This window comes from Acanthopagrus latus, chromosome 9 (genome assembly GCF_904848185.1).
Source record: "Acanthopagrus latus isolate v.2019 chromosome 9, fAcaLat1.1, whole genome shotgun sequence".
NCBI classification, from domain to species: domain Eukaryota; kingdom Metazoa; phylum Chordata; class Actinopteri; order Spariformes; family Sparidae; genus Acanthopagrus; species Acanthopagrus latus.
Window position 1 is genome coordinate 6,431,971 of NC_051047.1, and position 21,992 is coordinate 6,453,962.

The 21,992-nt window shown below is 42.5% G+C and overlaps 1 protein-coding gene across 7 annotated transcripts in view; it reads right to left on the reverse strand.

The window, feature by feature from the left end:
- The window catches only part of LOC119025450 (mitogen-activated protein kinase kinase kinase kinase 4-like), a 99,798-nt gene extending 82,758 nt beyond the window's left edge, over window positions 1-17,040 (reverse strand). For 3 of the 7 annotated variants that reach the window (XM_037109008.1, XM_037109011.1, XM_037109007.1), the window contains exons 1-2: window positions 16,756-17,038; window positions 16,426-16,491 (exon numbers count right to left, since the gene is read on the reverse strand). In XM_037109008.1, coding sequence (XP_036964903.1) covers window positions 16,426-16,491; window positions 16,756-16,812 — 123 coding nt within the window. In that variant the 5' untranslated portion in view covers window positions 16,813-17,038. Of the gene's footprint in view, window positions 1-16,425; window positions 16,492-16,755 lie in introns of all 7 variants that reach the window. The other 4 variants (XM_037109009.1, XM_037109006.1, XM_037109010.1 and 1 more) reach the window with 3 other exon arrangements.
- Window positions 17,041-21,992: the final 4,952 nt, after the last annotated feature.

The following is a 21,992-nucleotide window of genomic DNA, read 5'->3' on the forward strand; positions in this document are numbered from 1 at the left end:
CACCATAATCTTACATCAAATATTCTTTATTTATAGAAAAGCAGATGTAACCTATATCAGCGGATGAACTGTCTTCCAGAGGGTTTATCTTAGCAGCTCCCCCTGCCTCCAGTCACTGAGCTGAGCATCACCACCATGGCCCTATCTTTGGGCTGGGTTCACAGAGATCAGACTGATCCTCTACTGCGACTCGGGCTTTGAGGGAAAACAAGGACGTTTCCAAAAAATGACAGACTATTCCTTTAACAACTCAAACTGGCTTCTCCCTTCCCTCATGAACAACATCCAAAGGCGTGTTTGATTCTCTGTATCTGCCTGGTAACACAAACAGTCTCAGAGTCACGACAACATCGGCCGCATCAGTAGCTTTTTCCAGATGACTGCACAGCGAGAGGAAAACCTCCAATCTCTACTTTGGATTAATTACAGGTTTTCAGTAGAGCTGAAGGACCGTGTCTCTGTGTACAGCTCGGAGCGCATCCTCTGATATCAGAGCCTTTAACATGAGCCATGTAAACATCAAGTAAAGCAAAAACTACAGCTGCTATTTGTAGCTCCTGGTATACTGACAGGAATTACTCACTCGGCCTCTGAATGGCTGCCTAACTATTGCAGAGTTGTAGATGTAACTGTCTTTGACTGCAGCCTATATGTGTTTTCAAACCCTTCGCTACTCATGGGAGTTTGCACAGATTCTGCCCGGCTACAGGAGGAAGTGCTTTGACAAACTCTGGCCCAATCAGAGCCCTGGTCTCCGGTCAGCTGGCTGAGGCTCATCGCTGCGATCCAATCACGCGGTGAGGTTTGTGGTCAGGTGACAGCTCAGACCGGCTCACAGTGTTTTGAAGCAGATGAAAACAAAAGCTAATGAGGCTGTCAGTCGTCCCAGCCAGCTGCCTCGCTGTGTGCAGGGCTGAAAGAAGCTACAGAGCTCCAGGAAAGAAAAACAGGATTTATCATCGCTACGGCAACAAGTGTGTGTGCGCGTGTGTGTGCATGTGTGTGCATGTGTGCGTGTGTGAGGGAGAGACAGAGTAGGGGTATAGCTCAGACAAAGAGGCCCACAGTGAATGAAAGGTAGGACAGCTAGTAGAGAATAAATGAAAAAAGTTCACACTTAAACTCCAGATAGATTTGCACTGCTGGACAGACAAAACTGAGACATAATTATGTGCAATGAATTGCGACATGCATTTTTAACTAGTGTTGACATATTAAAAACCATATAATGAAACAGTGACAAAGTAAACTATTCATCAGATTAATAAATTAGCTGCAGCTAAGTCTGATTGATATGGCTATAAAATGTTGCAATACAAAACTTTTTATCTCAGTATGTTGAAACCTCCTCTTCATAAGCACTTCATAAAAGTAAGGACTGGGTGACAAAATCAGGTATCACAATATCTTTGACCAAGTATATCGATATTGACACCAACAATGTTGTAAAGACGCCTACTGGTGCTTTCACAAAATATTAACACAATGAGAGTTTTGATAAATAATCATCAGTATTGTGGATATAATGATGACTAAGTAGGTCAAGACAAGTATAAGAACGAGCAGAACGGTCGCTAAGCTCAGGAAAAGACATCACTTTACCGTAGGGCAGTCTGTAAAGACAACACTTGATGATAATAATATCCCAAATGTAAGAGGATATACAGCGGTCATATCACAATAACAATATCATAATGACATAGTACCTAGTCCAAGCTGTGGCTCTAGTGCTACTTAGCAACAGGGGAGACACCAGCTCCAAAGTGGATATCCACAGGTTCAGCTCTATGAACACCCACTGTGGCCTGTAGATGTGTCTTTGAGAAAGGCTCTCAAATTCTTTACCAACCCTCAATAATTCACAACAAAAGTTCTTAGTTAGACTCTTCAGTTAGAGCAGGTCCAGACAACTCTCCTTACAGAAGCCCAACACCGCCCCAAAGTAATTAGTTACCTAACTGATTAGTCGATCAACAGTGAAGTAAAACTAATCATTTTAAGTCATATCCAAGAGGAAAAAATGCCATCATTCACTGGTCTCAGATCAAGTTTGTGACCGTTTGTTTGGACAAAACTAACAATTTTAAGGTGACTGTAAGTCTGGTATCATTTTAAGGTCTCTAGATTCTGGACCATTCATCGAAATTCCATCTAGAATGTAATCTGTATGGACTACTACTGACCACAAATCTACCCAGTTATTGATCTTGATGGATTTGTTAGGATCTTGCAACATCTTGAGAAAAGCTGCTACTTTCTTTACGTTTTAGTGGAAACTGGTAGCAAAGACAGATGCCCGGTGCAGGTGATTCCCAGAGTTACTGATCACACACACTTCTGTTCCCAAAAGAAGACAAGTTTCATGTTGAACTAAAAGGCGAACTTCTCCCTCGCTTAAACCAGGGACAAACAGCCCCCCTCACCCAAAAGCAGCTTTGTTTCCTCTCTCCAGATGGCCAACTATACAGTAACCCTCCCCGCCCCATGCACATACACACACGCACAAACACACAGACACACACACCACACGAGTCCACCATGTCCACCCGTTTAGACCACAGAAGCTCAGACAGGCCAACAACTGTCATTAAGAGCCCCGACCAGACGCTGGTGTGTGTGTGTGTGTGTGTGTGTGTGTGTGTGTGTGTGTGTGTGTGTGTGTGTGTGTGTGTAGCTTCAATAAGCCAACAGGAGGGACTCTGGGTTAGTCCGTCATCTGGCAGGACAGTTAGTCCATTTCAGTCGCACAACTCCAGCCTTTAGCCAGAGCCAGATCCACTGGAGGAAGGCCCGTCTTAATCCTAGAGAAGAAATAATTTCTTCCCAAAACAAGATCCCAAGAACAAATCTGTAATCCAAAGCTCATCATTTCGCCCTATTGCAAATTATTCCCAGGGTCATAAATCTCCTACTACAGTGTGTTGGATTAAACAAGCCTAAAGTTTGAACTCGACAAACTGAGCCACAGTCTGGATACAATCTGAGAAAACACTGGATAAGGAATGGATAAGGGAAGCAAGACAGGCAGTCTACATAATGAATGTAGTTGAGCCACTTATCTCACAGCAAAGATCCACAGGAGACTCCAACTAGTATTTGACGTACTTTAAATAACAAAATCATTGTTTTCCATTTGGACGGCAAAATCTTATAAAATAACAGCACAATATGATTATATAACAATGGTTAGCATGGGTGGTTTTACTGTATATGACTGTATGGTGAGCACTGATGGAATGTAACTATGATAGTTACTAAATTACTTTGCTCAAATACAATTTGGAGGAACCTGCACTTGAGGTTTTCCATGTTTTGCTACTTTATATTTACACTCCACTAAATTCTGGAGGTTAACATTATACTTTTTACTCTACTTACTAGTTACATTACAGATAACATGCCGCCTCAAGGTCAAAGTAGTGTGTTTTAAAATCATACTATCAGCAATCCAATTAAAACAACGCTGATTTGAATAATCAGAACAATGCTGAATATCATATCTAATAATTGGCCTGGGGTTATTAATGCGTTAACCCATAGTAGAGTATTCTGGAAATATATGTATGATTTACTTTTAATACTAAAGTCAATTTAATGTCATACTTTTGTAAACTTAATCAAATACTATCTTGTGGGTGACTTTTATCAAAGCAATATTTTAATGTGATCTCTTTAATTTTAGTGCAGTATGACTTTTGGGTGCTTTTTACAACACTGATGGCAACAGGTTGAAAGGACACACAGCATAAACTGCACAGAACTACAGGTGATACTGACACCTTTGTGTAGTCAGAGAAGCTGTTCATCAGCATGATAAACAGACATCAACCTAACCTAAATAAATGCACATTTGGTTGCTTTTAAACATCATCATGCACGTTTACACATGTGCACATGACCGTATAAAACCCAACTCAGGGCCCATGGTGCCAGGCTGCCGGCCATTTTGGCTCTTAACAGAGAGGCTTTCACTGGATTTAATCAGGTAGGAGCAAGTCAGAGATAACTGAATGAAGGGGCCGTTGTAAGAGATGCTAGCTAGTGCTGTGGAAAATCAATAAGGGTGGAGTCCTGGGAAGAAAGAGATAGAGGAGAGAGAGAGAGAGAGAGAGAGAGAGAGAGAGAGAGAGAGAGAGAGAGAGAGAGAGAGAGAGGCATGAAACCCATCAAGAAACAGTGGACACGCATGACTGATGCTCTGACCTTGGAATAGTGAGTGAGTGTTCTCATGACTCATGATCATTTAGCTGAGCTTAAGTCCAAGGCTGGGGGAAAATGAAAGACCCCACTCATCAAGGTAAAATCAGTTGTTTGGCCTTGCTTCTGTTGGGGTTACTCTATTCTTACAAAAGAAAATGGTGTTGTACAGCAGCTGTAGAAGCTACAACATCTCACGGTGCCTGCACTCTCAAAGCGTCCTTACTAAACAATTTCCAACAGCTCCTACTTTATTACTTTGGTGAGCAGCTTGAGCTGGAAGACTACTGATCACCATCTGTACATCAAGCATCAAGTACAAGTGCCTCCAGAGGACAATGAACCACAATAAAAATCATCATCAGGACTCCTGTTTTTATTACCGCATCTGAAATGCTATGCTAACAATAGGAGCCAGAGCATGGCTTTAATTAGACTTGGGTTGATATAATGTTGGTTGTCTTTAAAGGAGAGCCATGATTAATAATAATATGGATATTAATGGACCAGTTGTATAAAGAAAATCTCTTCTGTCCTTTGAGCCATGCTAGCTGCTCTGGGAAGAGTCAGGATATTTCAACAACTACTGAAGTGAGTGACCGTCATGTTATTTCATACAGGCATTCACGGTCCCCTGATGATTGATCCTAATGACTCTGGTGATTATCTGGCTACACTACTGCCACCATGAGCTTTGTATTTGTGGTGTTCAAGTATTACGTGAAATCAGTGAACACATTCAACTTCCACTCACTGTGGTGATCCCCTGATTTTTAATCATCAGTTCAACACTCCACCTGGTACAATAATCTGGTGTGTGAACAAAAGCCAGCAAAACTACCCATCAGCCTCAGATGTGCATCCCTATGTTAACATGCTATACTAGGATTTCTGACATGGTATAAACAGTATACCTGCTTCACATCCACTTGTTAGCATTGTCATTTTGAGCAATTTAGCATTCCAATGTTAGCACCTAGCTCAAAGCACTGGCTCACAGCACTACTGGCATGGCTGAGGGCTTGTAATCACATCATCTTTAATGAGGTTTTCCATGAACATGGAAAGATGTCTTTCTGTACTCTGTGTTTCAGGGACATGATGAGCCTACAACATGGGCAACTACCAATGTGACTGGGTGTTTCAGAGAGGTGTGCATTTGGCTCATTTCAAGCTATTCAGTTGATTTACCAGTCATGAAACATGAAGCAAAGCAAAACTCAAAGAAACATTTCTCTACGTAGATGTTCAGTTTATATGTAAGGCTGCATTTTTTTAACTGGTCAGCATGTGTGCTCTTGTCAGTGTGACTGCAGCTGAGGACAGCAGAGCAGACAAAGGGATGTCTGTCCATAAGAGCAGTGTAATGAACCTAATAAACTACAAATTGCTTCTCTTTCTTGGTCGTACAAGAGCCTCTTCAGGCAGAGAAGAAACCCCACAACCTCAGCTTACAAATGACATTTCAGGCATTTAGATAATCTTATCCACAGAGAACCGCCGAAGCTGAACAGTTTATTGGTGCCATTTGTACCATCCATGCCACCATCTCACAATAAGAATATGAAGAGAGGGTGGATGAGGAAGCAAAAACAGATGCGGAAGAGGAAGGGAAAGAATGCATGATTTAATCACTGCACACAAAGATTAAAACCGTTTTCTGACAGCCCTTATTAGGGAGTTTCATATTTGAAAAAAAAAACAAATATAATTTTAAACAAGCTGGCTGGAACTTCATCTCATTCTTGTATGTTGTGGTCTGAATGGTCTGTGGGCTCTTACTAACAAATTCATAACTGATATGATACTTGTTTCTACAAAAAGATGATTTGAAAATTTTGGAACTTTCTGATCAGCAACAAAGCAGGCCTTCACCAGATTATTATTAGATTTGAGAAAATGTACCAGCTCCACTGACCCAACAGCCAGCAAGATACAGTTAATACCCTCTCTGTCTCTTCAGCATCACTGCCTCACCGCTACAACAACACGCCATCTGTTTGCACTGTCTGCGTGCATCCGTCGCTCCACCCAACACCCCATCAACACATACTGCATCCGCATTACATAACTGCGCTTACAGGAGCCGGCAGACATCAAACCAAAAGAACAAAAAGGGGTTAATTCGTTAATTATGATGAGTTTTTATAGTGGAGTCAGTGGGACAAACATACAGCTGATGCTGCCGCCTGGATTTACATTTTAATTCTAAGCATTTAGCTGAGCCTGAGAGGCGTTTACACAGTGCTACGGTGAGCAAGCTTCTGCATCATCAGTTTTTTGTATGCAAATTTGCTTATTGTTTCAGATCAGCAGAAAGCTTTCAGCACATGCTCCAATAAACTCTTCAGCATCTAAAGATTATATATATTTTTCAAAATCCTACTGGATAGTAGAGCTGAAATGATGATTCGATTATATTTGATCATTATTCTTCTTCAGCTTCCTCAATACCAGTATTTTCTGCCTTTACCTCTGTAACAGTAAACTGAGTATTTTGGGGTTGAGGGCAAAACAATACATTTGAGGCCGTCTCGACAAACAACTATCAATCAATATACTAATCAGCACTGAAAAAAACTGGATAATGTCACAGTTAAATTTTTTTAAATGACGAGTGTTTCTTGTATAATGTAAAGCACAGTATTATTGTTGGTATATTCTACTCTTTGTACTGATGGCTCCCTCCTCTTCCTCTCAGCGTGTGCTGTCTCATGCTGAGGGATTACAGCCACTACTGTTGCCGTCCATCGCGCCCCCACGGAGACACGTGACAGGGGTGGAGGAGGAGGGATGCTCCGTAGCGACTGACCATCCTCTGCTGCTCTTTTTTTCTCCTCTTAAATCCATCCCTCAATCCCCCATCCCCTCCCTTCAAATCCCCCACTGCATAATCCCAACATCTCTCCTCTTTCTCCTGCAGCCTGACCTCACATTCCACATGGAGGATGGGCTCTAAGTAGCTGAGGAAGAGAAGGGAGAGCTTTGTCATCTTCATCCACCGTTCAGGACCGGGCCTGAGTGGCTGGGTGGGCCGGTAGAGGAGGGAAAAGGAAACAGAGTTCTTCTTCTGTCCATAACACTTGTGTTAAACAGTGCGCCTCTGCAGCTGAGCGAGACTTCTACTGAGAACCTGCAGCGTCATGAGCTTTGTCACAGCCTCTTCAGTCTGAGCCTTCTCACCCTGCTGGCTTATAAAACATATATCCAGGAAGCATGCAGCAAAAAGTGAAACACAGATGGTGTGATATTAGCTGGAGTGCTGCACCCAGAGCAGGCCGGCAGGGGGGAGAAGGTGTCAATCCACATGACAGGGACGAGGTGGAAATCAAGATGAGGTGTGATTGTCAGTAGTTTACAGAGCGCTCACTTTCACAGACTTCTTCTATCTGTAAAGAGTCTCAGGCTCTAAGAAAAGGTTCTCAGGTGTCTTTGGACCAACAAACCAAACTTACTGTAACATCGTGTAACAACCTGACAGACAACTAGGGATGCAGATTGTTATTATTATCATCATCATATGAATTTAGTTTTTCCATGATGGAGTTTTTAGAAAATATGTTCTATTTGATGCAAAATCAGAGATCTTGTTTCAACTGCAGAGCTCTGTCCGTCTCTATTCAACAACTGGCCGAAAAAAAATCCAAACCATTTTGAGGCTACTCAATGACAATAATGTAATAACATCAGTTTGTAAAGAATGTTTTTTTTGTGTGTTTTTTTTTAATGACAAATTCGTTTATTTTTAAATTTCATGCCTTTTTTCATACCAATATTTGCTCTTTTTTATTCATTTGCTAAGCAAATATGTGTCATTTGTAACAAGACACATTTGTTGTTTTTGTGTCTGTCTCTGGTTGTGGGTTTGTACAACTACAAATTCATGTTGTTGTTTGGATAAAACATGCAATGTGAAGACAAAAATGGTGGGAAATTTGTGAGGGCCATTTAACAAACTGAACGATGAACAGTTAATAAAATAAAAATCATCAGATATCATAAATAATTGTCTGAAATCAGCACTGTGTTCAGGGAAACACCCGAAAATCTGTGTTATTAAGTGAGGGCAGTAAAAGCAAACCTTGCTAGGGTTCCTAGATGTTCCGTTTCCTCCAGAGCTAAAGCCGTCCCTTTTGTTTTTATGACAATCGTGTAAAAAAGGCAGCAATGAATACCAATTAATTAATGGCATCTGTGACAGAAGTGTGTCCAAAAAGTCTGTAAGTATGAAACAACATACAGAAATGGTATTACTTGTATCCAGAGAATCACCAGCAGCAGCACAGTGGCTGCATCAGTCCACACAGTGAGCATCAAAGAACGTGACCCAGATACTGCCTGAGCCTCTGTGTCTTATTTTTAGCTTTAATGTAGCTAGCAGGCAGAGCTGGTCACTGCTAACAGACTCATTAACAAGAGCACGAAGAATGTCACCTCTGTGTGAATTAAAACATCTATTAATAATCTGCTTCAATACCATTAAAATATCACTGACATATACATAAACTGACACTTCTGAATCACCTCTGCGATGAGTGCCGCATCTATAATTGTGCATTTATGCTTCAACACAGTGTTGACACACGTCGTGGTTAACACATGAACCATCAGAGAAACCAGTTAGGAGCTCAAAATTGTTAATAATTTACCAACTTCTAGACCTCTTAAAACATGGTGAGAAGACTTAAGCAGGTTAAATAAATCATTGGTCTGCTGGTTGATTCACTATTTGTTCAACAACATTGAAAACAATGACTAGGTTCAGCCCTGGACGGGAACAACACTTCTCCATCGCAAACGTGGCAAAGTCAAGTTCCCATCGCTGCTATCAGTGGCAGAGCTTCCACTTCTTCTGTTTGCAAAGGTCACAGTAGATAACAGTAGCTTTGATTGTAAAGAAAAGTTCCCAGAGTAAACACAGCTTTACTGCTGCTGCTGCTGTTGGTGGTCCTGGCTGTACTTCACTTCCTGTGCTGTGAAAGGTCACCGCAGACACGACTAACATTCCAGTTTGAATGGCCGGAAGGTCGGTGAGCCAGCTTTGCATGAGTCTATTCCTTCTGACAGCTTTGTAGTTCCACCACTTTATAGAGCGGAGACGCCCTATAAATAGCTCCCCATACAACTGGACTATAGAAAACAACACATTTAAGAGGTATATACTATGCATCTGATGACTGACTTTTTTAAGTTTTAAGCCAGATAGACATTTATTTGGGTTGACTGCTTTTAAACATAAATACATGTAATAAACAATAAACTGTTCAAAAACCAACAGCGCTCCCCAAGAAAGTTGAGGTGTGGTCAATTTAGACTGGGAAGCCAAAATCTGTGTTCCCCTGAACGCCCCCTGAAGGCTGAATTCAAACTCCGACAGCTGGACGCACATCACCAACCCAAACCTCAAAATCCAAGATGGCTGCTCTGCACATCACCAGCAGTGAAAGCTTATGTACTGCTAGCACTGCTGTTTTACCTTTGTCTCATTGAATCAGTCTTACAGTCTTATAATCTGTTGTTTTCAGGTGCCACTGCTAACAATCATTTAGACTAGAACTGGTTTTCTGACTTGTACAAGAACGCGGTCAACTCAGGTATGAGGTCATTCCCAACTCGGCGTCCCAAGGCTAATGGAACGCATCACTGCTCTCATCAAAATGGAAGATTCTACCGCTGAGAAAAAAAGTGCTGATTATTCAACTAGTGTGTCATCTGGAAATGAATCGACAACAGGTGTGTTAATCAATTAAGCATTTTAGGCTTTTTTAATTAATTCATTAATCATTTTACGAATCATCAGTCATTCATTGAGCAAAGATGTCGAATAATTCACCCATTCCTGCTCCTAAACTGTGAAGCCTTTCTGCTTTCCCTCTTTTGTATCAGTTGAGACTGATTATTTTGGTTTGCACTGCAAAGTCAGATCAAACAAGCTGAATCTGAAGAGGTTGCCTCAGGCTCTAGATCATATTTATGGGGTTTTTCCACAATAATTTTCCTAGTTTAGTCATAGAAATTTACAACAATAATTGAGAATCTATTTGAATACTATGATCATTAGTTGCAGGCCTTATATAGAGTAGGAGTAGTTATTCTTTGGATAAATGTCATTGTTTTCAGTCAGAAGCCAGAATAATCCACAGTGGAACAGAGACGGGAAACATTACTGCTTTAAATTAAATAACAGATTTATCAGTTTGTTACCTCAAGTACTACTAAATATCAAGCATTTTTTTATAAACCAGATTTGTGGACTGTTAACCTTCACATGAACACATCTATGAACTACTGACACATCACTAGCGGCGTGTATGTTTCAGTGATGGTGCTCTGCCCTGCTGATGGTGGAGAGCCACACCCAGCTTCACTTTATCAGCAACACAAAACACAACGAGCGTCTTTCCTGTTAAGGAGCCAGGATGAAGAGGAGTCGAGGAAGTGAAACTGCTCTGAAGAGTGTGTTTTTATCTGTTTCATCAGTATTCATGTCACCGCTGTCATGTTTCCAGCTACTCAGGCATAAACATTTTCTGTGTTCATGACTGTAAATTGGACACCTTTGGGTGGCAGACTGCAATCTGCAAGCATTTTTCTCGAGCATTTTGTCAAGATTGCCTTGATGTCTGGATTGATTTAATAATCAATAATGCAAAAAAACACTCATGAGCTGAAAACCCTGTAAATAATATCACTGTTAACTACCTGAAACTGGTACAAAATTGTGTCTGCCTGTGTGTTCTGGATCAGCTCTGGAGTTATTCTGATAAGAAAGCTCCAGAGGAATCCTCACATACTACTGAAGTGACAGTTTAAGGAACTTATGTTACAATAGACTACTAAAAAAACTGAAAACAAAAAAACTAAAAACAATTCACATCCAAATGAAGATTCTTTTTATCCCTCATGATTCAGAATCTATTCACAATTTTCAAAAATTGATTTTCTGAATGTTCATTGTTGACGGAAAGAAAAAGGCGGAACATAACAGCGAGGGTATGTGCAGCACCAGGACGATTAACAGCGCGCACAGCGCTGAGTTATCTCGAAGTTCATCGCCAAATAAGGCAGCGGTTGCAAGCATTTCTTTTATTTAATGACTGGATAATCACCTTTGTGAGATGAACATTAAGCAGGCCACATGCCTGTGACGACCTCTTAAGCCATTACAACCTAACATTAGCGGAGCAGCGGTCAGCAGTAACAAACAAACAAACACCAGCTAACTGCTAACAAGCTCACAAACACACACATCAGCATTCAACATGTTCAACAAACTCTGTGGTAGGGCTGGTGGATTGGAGGAATATATTGTCTATCAGCAATAGCTCTTTGTTGAATCCAATATTTTGGTCAAATTTTGACAATTCATTTTGCTAAATTAATGGTGCAACTTCACTCAATGAATGATAAACCTGTAAGTTACTGTAGTAAGCTGATGAGCAGCAGCACCTGGGACTGAAGAGCTGGGAGTAAATGTAACCTAAAATGCGACGTGCAGCATTTCAAATACACATTTTTCCAGGCACAAGTCACATAATACTCTTGATAATACTATAAACCGCACCAAAAACCGAGCTCAAAAACTCTGCTTCTGCTCAGCATCTTGCACGACGATGGACCCCCTGAGGCGAAGAGTGAAAAGTGAAAAGGTTGCACATCGTTTATTTTAGTTTCCGGTTGTGTTTCATAATTTATTTCAGCAAATTAAGGCCAATTAATGGTTCACACAATAAACTGCAGAAAAAGGCATAATCACTTTTGAATCGAGAATCATTTTGAATTCAAAAGAGATTCTGATTCAGACTTCGCATTGACACCCAAGAATCAAAACTGAATCAGTTTGTGAGATTGCCAAAGATTCACATCCGTATACAGAACATCTTTGGCATTTTCTTAATCAGTTAAAGGACATTACTAAAATCACCCGCAGTGCAATCTAGATCTTCTCTCTCTCTCTCTCTCCTCCCCTAACAGAGAGCGACAGTAGCTCACGTTTTGGAAATGGAGTCCAATAGCAGAAGCTAACAACTGGCTCCATGCACGACAGTGAAGTTCAACAGAGCACTTTTTAAGTGATAGTTTATAAAATCAAATTACCGCCAACAGTTCCACACAAATGTTGAGTATCTGGACAATTCAACTCTCTTCGGTGTACATCTGAATCCCAGCAGGACTGACTCAGCGTCTCAGAGACATTTCATGAGGATCCATGAAAGAGTGGCAAGAAAAGGACTGTGGTTTTCTAATCTGCCCATCACAGCAGAGCCACCGACTGCACTGATGACTTCCGCCGTTTCACTACTTCCTCACAAACATCGACTCGCTCTCTGCCGACAGCCACATCGAATGAGGTAACACACTGCAGCTTTGCTATAAAAAAAAAAAAAAGATGTCCCACAAGTTTGATCAGCTGACTCATCTTGGACATTTTATACACTTAAAAGAAGCCTCTCTCAGTGAGGCTGAAACACAGCTGTGGTTTGAAGGAGAGCAGCTGAGTGAGACTAAAACTCAAGTCTGCAAGTCATAAATGGGTTAAACCATTTCCTCAGAGAGGGGGATTCCCAGCCCCACATGCTGAGTGTGGTCTTACCCCAGAGTTTTAAAAATTCCTTCTGCCTCTTTGATTCAGCTCTCATCTAATTTGTCCTCTTACCTCCCACTGTTTAATGGAACCTCTGTGACCTCTGGCCTTTTGTGAGAGAATTTCAGACTATCTCATCGCTGTGTTTGTCTTTTGGCATTCGTGGTTTTGTTGTTGATTGCTGATGTTTTGTTCGTGATGACTGTCCACAGTTAACCATTCGTTTTAAACAACTTGCTGCACTGTCGACAAAAGATTTCCTGAATGAGTTTTAATAGGTGGAAAATTCAGCCAATCTTTGAGCCAATCAGCTTGTAGCTGATCACCACTCGGGGATCGAGGAAATGGCATTGATAGATTCAAGGGTGAGTCCTTCTCTCCCTTTTTCTGTCTCTCTACTTCTCTTTCCCCCTCCACCCCTCTCCCATTTTATTTTTCCATCCCAACAGCTGTTGTCGGCGCACACAGCTGCAACAAGCCTCTGTGCAGCTATTCGCTAGCCTGGGAAGCCCAGCCAATCACAAAGTGTTGAGGCTCAAGTGCACGTGTGCAGAGTCAAAAACACACACACACACACACGCACACACTCACGGGTCAGTCGTTTGTGAGGCAGACAAAAAAAGAGAAAAGAGGTCGGGTCATCCTCACTCAAACTCGCATGGCACACGTGGTTATGATTCACTGGATCCTGAGGAACTAAACTCAAAATGTCAAGGTTAATTTGTGTTCTAGTGCATCTGAGCACATCCACAACCACTTGTCGCCTGCCTTAATGAAACGTTTACCTCAGCCGCCACCCCCCTAAGCTGCCAGGCCACACAAAAACGCAAATAAAACAAACAAAAGCCAATCGAGATGTGATATGGCATAACCAAATGCATCCGTACGGCCGTGACCGTGCTTCATTATGAGGAATTGTCACGTTTCATTGGTTCACACTGCGGAGGTAACGGCGGGGGTCCTCGGCGTCCACCACCACATAATCTGATTCGTAGTGACACACGTCTGAGCAGTGGAATGGTTGACGGCTGCTGATCACCGGTGTAATCCTCAGAGGCGGAGCTGGAGATGCCCTGAGACCATTCTGTGGACACCTTACTGTTCCTGCTCAGCTACTGGATATTCATCATGCTGACGACCTCTGATCATCTTGGGACAAACAGACTGAACAGCCCCCTGTTGAGTGACGTCCAAACAGCGATGATTCACTATCAACATCTTGTGACCTCATTTTGTTGCAGTGGTTCAGGTGAGTAACATCGCCTTCAGCTGCGCTTCCTCAGACTCCCAAAATGGCTCCTCATTTATACTTCATGATTTCCTGGAGCCACCGTACTGTATGTTAGTAACTTGTGTGATGTTGGGGGGGGGGGGGTTCAAAAAGCAGCTTATGAGAAAATAAGACAACTCTTGGCTTGATTTCTTACCCCAGTAAACAGTTTCCTAATCTCGAACACTAGTTTCAAGTCCTCCTTAACACTGCAAGATGTTTATTTTGCAATTTCTGGTCACTTTATAGTAAAATAGATGATAAAGAAGAGTGTGCTTTAGGGTCAGGCTACCTCATGATAGACGAGGTGCAACCACAGTGTGGCGACAGCCGTCACGCCAATCCTGGTGGGTTCACACTTGATTTAGAACCATGTCTATATCCACAGTCTGTATCCATTATGGATTAAGGATGAAATGTCATTGAAGCAGGTGGCTGCGTGCCAGCGGGAGGTAAACCTACAGTTGTGTCAGTGCATGTGTGTAGCTAGCCAATTCAATGTAGTGAGACGGAAGAGAGGACAGCTTTAACTTTGAGGAAATATGCCCACTGTTTGGAATTTTTTGGGGTGAAAGAGGACAGTAAGAACATCACAGTGAAATGCAAGTTTAAACATTTGTATGAAGGAATGTGTTTTGATAAAGCGTTCATGAGGGATCATTAGTTTAAACATCAAACTATAAGAGCCTGTGTTGTATTGTTTCCACTGAAACAGCTGTGTCTAATGTTGTGTGCCTCTGCTCAGTTCGCTGTCCGATTTTTATCAGAATAAAGAGCTGTCAATGTTATACTGTGTCACTCATTCTTTTTATTAGGATTGTGTGCTGTAAAGAAGGCTACAAAATGATGGCAGAGTCAATACATCTGAAGGTTCAGATTATTGACTTGTCTCCAGGTGTGTATCCTCATCATGAAGTGTCAGAATTATCTGCAGCTCTCCTACTCTAAAGCAGCCTTCAATGCCACCTGGAAGATGGCACATTTAGCTGTTTAACAGAAGTCAATCAGAACATCTGAGTGGTAAGTACGACTCCTTTGGACACATACAATGTTGTGTTAAATTAAGCTTTGGATATCTGTAGCCATTAGCATGTTGAGTTGCTTGACTTTTGCACCACAAACTCAAGGTGATCAACGCTCAGTGAATTTCACTTGGATTCGCTCCAGGAGGCTCTGGAACTGTCTAACCACTTTGCTGCAATGCAACAAAGAAGAAAAGGGAAGCACATGGCTCTTTCCCCCATCAGCCGCAAGCAAATGGGAGTCAATAACAGCTGGGCAGCACTTTGACTTGCAGTTTGCAGTTTGCAGCACACAGATGTCTGGCGTGAGCACTCAGGAGTCATAGCCATGAGAATATTACCTATAACTGCCGTCTGTCTAGCGTGACGTTAATATGACATAATTCCAAACAAACCATCTCCCCGCTGCAGACAGCAGAGCTCTTGCTCGGGTGGAGAACACAAACACAGTCGGCGAGATGGTTCGGATCAGCCACGTACAACACCCGTACGCACACTTTCTCACGAGCAGGAGCTGCATGTGATTACTGCAGCTCAGCAGAGGCCCGAGCAGATCCATCAGCTCCAACCCAGTCCTCCTCCTCCTCCTCCTCCTCCTCCTCCTCCTCCTCTCACTTCTACCAGGCAAGAGCAGGAGGACGTCGCTGCTCATCCCAACCAGATCAGGGCTGCAGGAGCACCACCAGGCCTCCATCAGATGCCTTTTTCCACTGTGTGTGTGTGTGTGTGTGTAATGGGATGAGTAGGGTTATCCACATTAACGCATAGCAGAGCCACTCCAGCAAGAGGCCTGCTGGGCAATGGTGTGCACAAATGCGCAATGAAACACCGCCCACTCAATGGCGCACAAGTCGGTCAGCGTGGTGAAGGCTGTCATGCACGGATGGGGTTGGACCGATCAGCGCAATGCAAAGCGTGCAGTCTGCAAGGGATATTTTACTGGGGTGTGGATGAGAGGAAGAGGAAGAGGGAGGGGAGGAGAGGGGAGGGGAGGGGCAGAGGGACCTCCTCGGGACCAAAATAGGTGTACAGGGGTGATGTTTGCATCGCTAAAACACATCCAATAATGACTGGATGTGGAGCGAGCGAGCGGCCAAACCGCTATCAGAGAGATAATCCGGTCCAGACCGCACCGGTCCCCAGTGATGGAGGGAGGGGACGCGTGAGAACAAACGTGTTCCTGAGACCGTGAGAGGGGAAAATACATAAATGCATGTTTGTGCTCCAGTTTCCGCCCGTCAGTTCAGTCGGCTGAGGCTTTAACACACGCGCGCGCGCGCACACACACACACACACACAGAGGGGGACAGAGAGAGAGAGAGAGAGAGAGAGAGATGGAGGACCACACCAACCTTGTAGACTTGTCCATAGGTGCCATTTCCGACCACTTCCACCAGCTCGAAAATCCCAGCAGGATCCTGTTGTTGACAGAGCACAAGAAACAAACACACATGAGGGCTGGGCGTGATTGATTCTCTGTAGTATTTACCATCGGGTTCGCTCGATGTGCGAGCCGCCTGCGCCCGGTTTGCTGGCCTCCCGTGCCAGCGGATACTAGACAAAAGGCAAGCCGCCGCAGGGCTGTGTCAACCGCGGCACCGCTCACAACATCCTCCCGCTCTCATTTCTGCATATGAACACATTAAATGCGGTGTGGAGGCGCCTGTGGGACACACACTCACCCTCAGGGATGCCAGGTCTATATCCACCAGACTTTTGGCCGGAGAGTCGTTCGCCATTTTCGTAAAAAAACGGTGATAAATGAGCAGAGTAACGGTGTGTTTTCGAGTCTCCTTCAGGCGGACGGTGTGTGTCTCATCCTCGGGTGTTTTGTTTTTTTTTCTTTTTTAAATCCCGCTGGTGTTATTTGCTGTCCAAGGCGCGTTTTCCCCTCTTTGTAATCCCGAGCAGAGGCTCCGCTGCTGCTACATACCGACCGACTGACTGACGGAGCCCTGCCTCGCGCTAGCGCTCTCTCTCTCTCTCTCTCTCTCTCTCTCTCTCTCTCTCTCTCTCTCTCTCTCTCCTGTCTGTGTGCATGTCTCTCTCTCCTTCTCTCTCTTGATTCTCCGCCCCTTCGCTCTCTCTCACAGGGACAGCCCCAGACTTTTTGGGGCCCTGGGCAGAATGTGACGGCCCCCTCACAACTGAGGAGGGAACTGGAAATGGTACACCCCTTAGTCCTTCTATCTATTTAGCAGTAATTGAGATAAGAGTATTATTATTGTTGCAGAAAAATGTCACTACATTGAGTCTAAAATAAGTCACAAAGTGATGTCTTGTATACATAAATGATTAAAATCAAATAAAGTAATTGAATGCAAGATATGTATTTGAATTTACATTATGTTTGATTTTGTGGTGCATTTATTTAGTTATGTGACATGGCTCATTGTGACAAGTTCCATTTTTTACCGGTCAGTAGATTAGGTATCAGTTTCTCTGTCATGTGATGAGCAGCGATTTATGAGTGAGTAGTATGTTTATTCAGTTTTCATGTTTCGTGTGTGACTGTTCAATAATTTAAAAGTGTATATATGGAAATAGAGCTGTGCGATATTACGATATATATATCGTAGTGCAATATAAAAACATCTACCATAGGATATAACCTTCTGTTGTTTATATCATAATTTTAACGTGCAGGCTACTTGTTTAGCACTGTTGCTACACTAACATTAACGTACACTTCGGTTGGGATTTAATACAGATATCCAAATTTTGAGTTAAAAACAAGTTCATTTGTATGAAGGCGAATGTAATTGCAGCAACGCTACTGATCTGTGGTAGCATTTTTATCATTTTTATCGACTCGTTTACGGCACTGGTCGCTTGGGAGTAAACAGAGGCAAAGCTGCATGGCGGAGAAGAGCGCAATGGAAGACAAAAATAATGTTACTAGTAACGTTACATCAGACAGGGATACAGAAGCAGAACCCTAAGTATATATATGTGTATATTGTCTGAGCTAAACATGTGGCCACCAAAGCTTAGTCGTTGCTGACACTGTGCACCTCCGAACACCAGAGAGAGTCTAAAGGCACACAATTGACCCGTCGAGGGCAAACTTCTAAATTTTGATCATGCTGAGGTTGAAGAGTCTTTCTACCTTTCTTCCTGTAACAAATAACCGCTGAACACCTCAAACCTCTCTGGGTTATAGCACATCCATTACTATACATAGAGTGATATTCAGAACATCTTATGATGCAAGCATCTAACATTAGCTTGCAGCAGAGTAACTTAATTACTTTATTCATTTCAGTGCAGTATGTTGTAGAGATAAAAATAAAATAAATACTGGATCACAGAACACTGACGGCATAAAAGACGGTCTCACACAGAGGATAACTGCACCTCAGTATTTACATGACACTGGCTGTGATGTTGACAGGTCAGAGAAGCTCAGGTGTATGTTTTCCTGTAATAGACCTTTTCTACAGCAGACAATTTCTGAAGCACAGGTGAGACATGTCTCATTAACCATGTCTGAGTTCTACTGAGTGTCCAAGAAATCCAGTGACACTGAGCAAGTGTGACCTCTGTGATCTGTGTGATGTGCCTCCTGCCTGAACGTCACGGAGGTGGTCAGGTTTGTGGTAACAGCGGGTTTAATCTGCATTTGATAGCAAAGCACAAAAGAGTAGGGCAGATTTGTCATCTCTTGTGGGCAAGCAGCACTGTCTTGCAGCACATCCTTCCATAGCCTCAGGTAAGTGCTGGAAGCAGCGGTCAGCCAGACACAGCTCCAGATGGTGAAATTCACTTTTAGCAAGTTTATAAAATGTCGAGATCAAATCTGGGCTTGTAACACAAGATTAATATTCTCGTTGTGTTTGATCTGAACGCACCAGTAAGGACATTCTAAAAATGTACAGGCAATTATGCTCTGTGTGCCACAGGAAGTGAACACTGGCCTATTGAGTGCATGATGTTAGTGGTTCATGCGTGTTTTATGAAAATACATCACAAACGTAAGGCGTAACTGGTCCTCCTTTTGTCTCTGTGTCACTCAGTGTACATATAAAAACAGAAAACTGGCTCTCATGTTATTAACATGATTCTGTCCACCTGCAAAGAAGTGCGTTGTTGCACTGTCAGCTTTTACAAACATAAATTATGAAAAATGAAAGCAGGCACTGTGAATTGTGATGTGTGAATATGTATCTGTATGCACTACTACTTGAGTTAATGTTTGACAGTGTGCACAGTACTTGTGTCCCCCTTCTTTCTCTCCACATCTCTTCCTCTCACTGCCTCTGTTTGTGTCTCCTCCTCTGTCTCTCTAGACAGATACAGGGCAATTAGAGCATGTGAAATGGAAACAGGGATAAATATTTCATCAGCGCTGTCAGTGCTGCGCTGTTTTATTGGAGAGTATAATATCCACACGGGCCGCATCACATCCTGCTGTCATCCCTCTCACCTGTCAGCTGCTGAGCCTGATTTTGTTAAACACTCGCATAAAAGAAATGCACGAATGTTGATTATGTGATAATGATTTCAGAACTCTGGTACCCAAGTGTTCAAGGGACTGAACGGCAGACATGGCAACTGCATTTACTTCACTTCACTTTTGTCTTGAGCAGTCCGTCGAAACCTGTCTTGTCTGCAGTCGATTACTGCGAGTCCCTCTTCTATTTTCAATAAATTATTCTTTAATGCAAATGCAAAGCAGATTTCCCTCTCCTACTTCCCCAACCGTCCATGCTGTGCTCTCAGTCTTTCCTCTTCTGTGACTTCAAATGCTCCTTCTATTTTCTTTTCCGCAGGAATGTTTCTAACGCAGTTTTACTCCTGGCTGTTAATGATGTTGGTTCTCCAGATGTTAAAGCTTATTCCGCAGCCTCACTCGCTTTAATTTGTTATCCACAAATGCCAAAAAAATGAACATCTGTTGGCACACATGGAAGTGAAACCGCAGGACTTTAGACTCATTAAAATGCAACAGGACATACGCTGATGCTGCTGAGTGCAACCTCACACAAAGTATGCATGAAAATAAACATGACTAGTGTATTTAAACAGCACATATATAGGAACACTGAAACTTTAGGCCCCTTTCTAACCACTGAATAATTAACATAACACTGTTGAAAAGCAAACATGGATATGACCACAGCATACAATTACAAAATCAGAAAGATAATAATGAAATAGCAAAAACATGGACAGATTCAAATAGGAAAACATTAGATGACATTAATTACCCTCCATAACTTTGTCTAAAGCAGCTAATCTCACATATGTACTTGTCATTTTTGTTGAACCTTCCCGGCTGGAAGTGCTGCATCATGTCACGTTCAGCCTCAGAACTTGTGCTCTGGTCTCCACTCTTGAGCAGTTCTTTCCTTTGAAGGTGATGGAGGGGGACGATCCGCAGACATCAAAGTGTCACCCACTGGGCGTGCCCCGCTTTCATGTGTTATCTATAGCAGGGTTATTTCAAGGATTTCAGGCAGTATGGACATCTAAATTACTGAGTTTACTTTAGACCTGGGATGTACAGTCCCACTGGCTGTGCAGAGCTCACTGAGTAATGAACACTGAAGTGTATTCACCATGCATGCTAAGTCTCAAAATCCCAGATTCTTTTACTTTCAGCAGCTGCTAGATAGAACCTGAAGTGTTGTTGTCATCATTAGAACTGACAAAATCTCTCATCACATCGCATGTTGTTGGTCGGATCAGATCAGATGAAATCTGTTGCGTCGTGTTGTATTGCATCGTATCAAATCAGTCGTTTCATCACATCATATATCACATCTGTTGTATCGTCACATTGTATCAAATCTGACATATTGTATTACATTGTAACATAACATGTCACGTTGTCACATTTCGTATTGCATTGCATCATGTCAAATCCCATTGTATCTTACTGTATGTACAATGAATGGTAAGTACAATGCAGTGTCAACTGATTTTCTCTGGCTATGGTGTATATTTTTACAGTTAGAATGGGTGGAATAGCTGTGTTTAATGTTAAAGAGCTCTTCATGTAGGTAGATCTGATATGATAGTGTCGTGCAGGGGTTGCCAACCTTTTCCAAACTGAGAGCAAGGGTACGGATTAATATGAAGGCCACTTGTTTGAAACAAACCTCCTGAATAACATAAAGTTGCACAAGTTAATGATAATAATATTATTATTGATAAGAATAATAGTAATTCCTAGCTAGCACTAGCCAGGGCCAAACCAACCAGGAGGAGAACCTCCCGCAACAATATAGTGAGTCGCACCAAAAACAAGTCCAGGCCTCACGGAAGCGTCTGAACAATGGCAAGGAAATACAGGCTTGGGAGTCAGAGAAGAAGATCGTGCTCCAAAGGTTAGAAGAGAAGAAATACTTGTGGGTGAAGTCTCTCATGTGTACTTCAGTGGTACACTCCACACAGAGAGTTATCAAAACATCAGAATTCATTAGAACTCAAATATGCTGATGAAGCCGATGTGGGTATAACCAGCACAGTCATGTCTGTGGGTATAGAAGTTGTCCAGGACTGCACCCAACAATGCTTACACATAACGTCTGAGGAAGAAAGTTACTTGTGATAATTTATAAGACAATAAATTCACCAGTAATTGGTCATTAACCTTCAAACACTAACCACCAACTATATGAAGGCAGTCAGTGATTTTGGACAGATCCTGTAGCTCCTACTGAGAACAATTCCTCAACTTTGCCCTCCCCCTCCACTTAACACAGTCAGTCGGTTTTAGTTTTATGGTCCACAGTTTTTACTGTTTCAGTTCGTTCTTGCCACTCTCGTGTCTCATGTCATTTGGCTGCAGCTGGCAGCCGTTACCAGTGACAGCGCTGTAAAAAACAAAACACAAAAAAAAACAAAAAAAAAAACACACACACACACACACAGTATGCAACCTGGCCAGCACCAGGACAGCAGCACTGTGGCG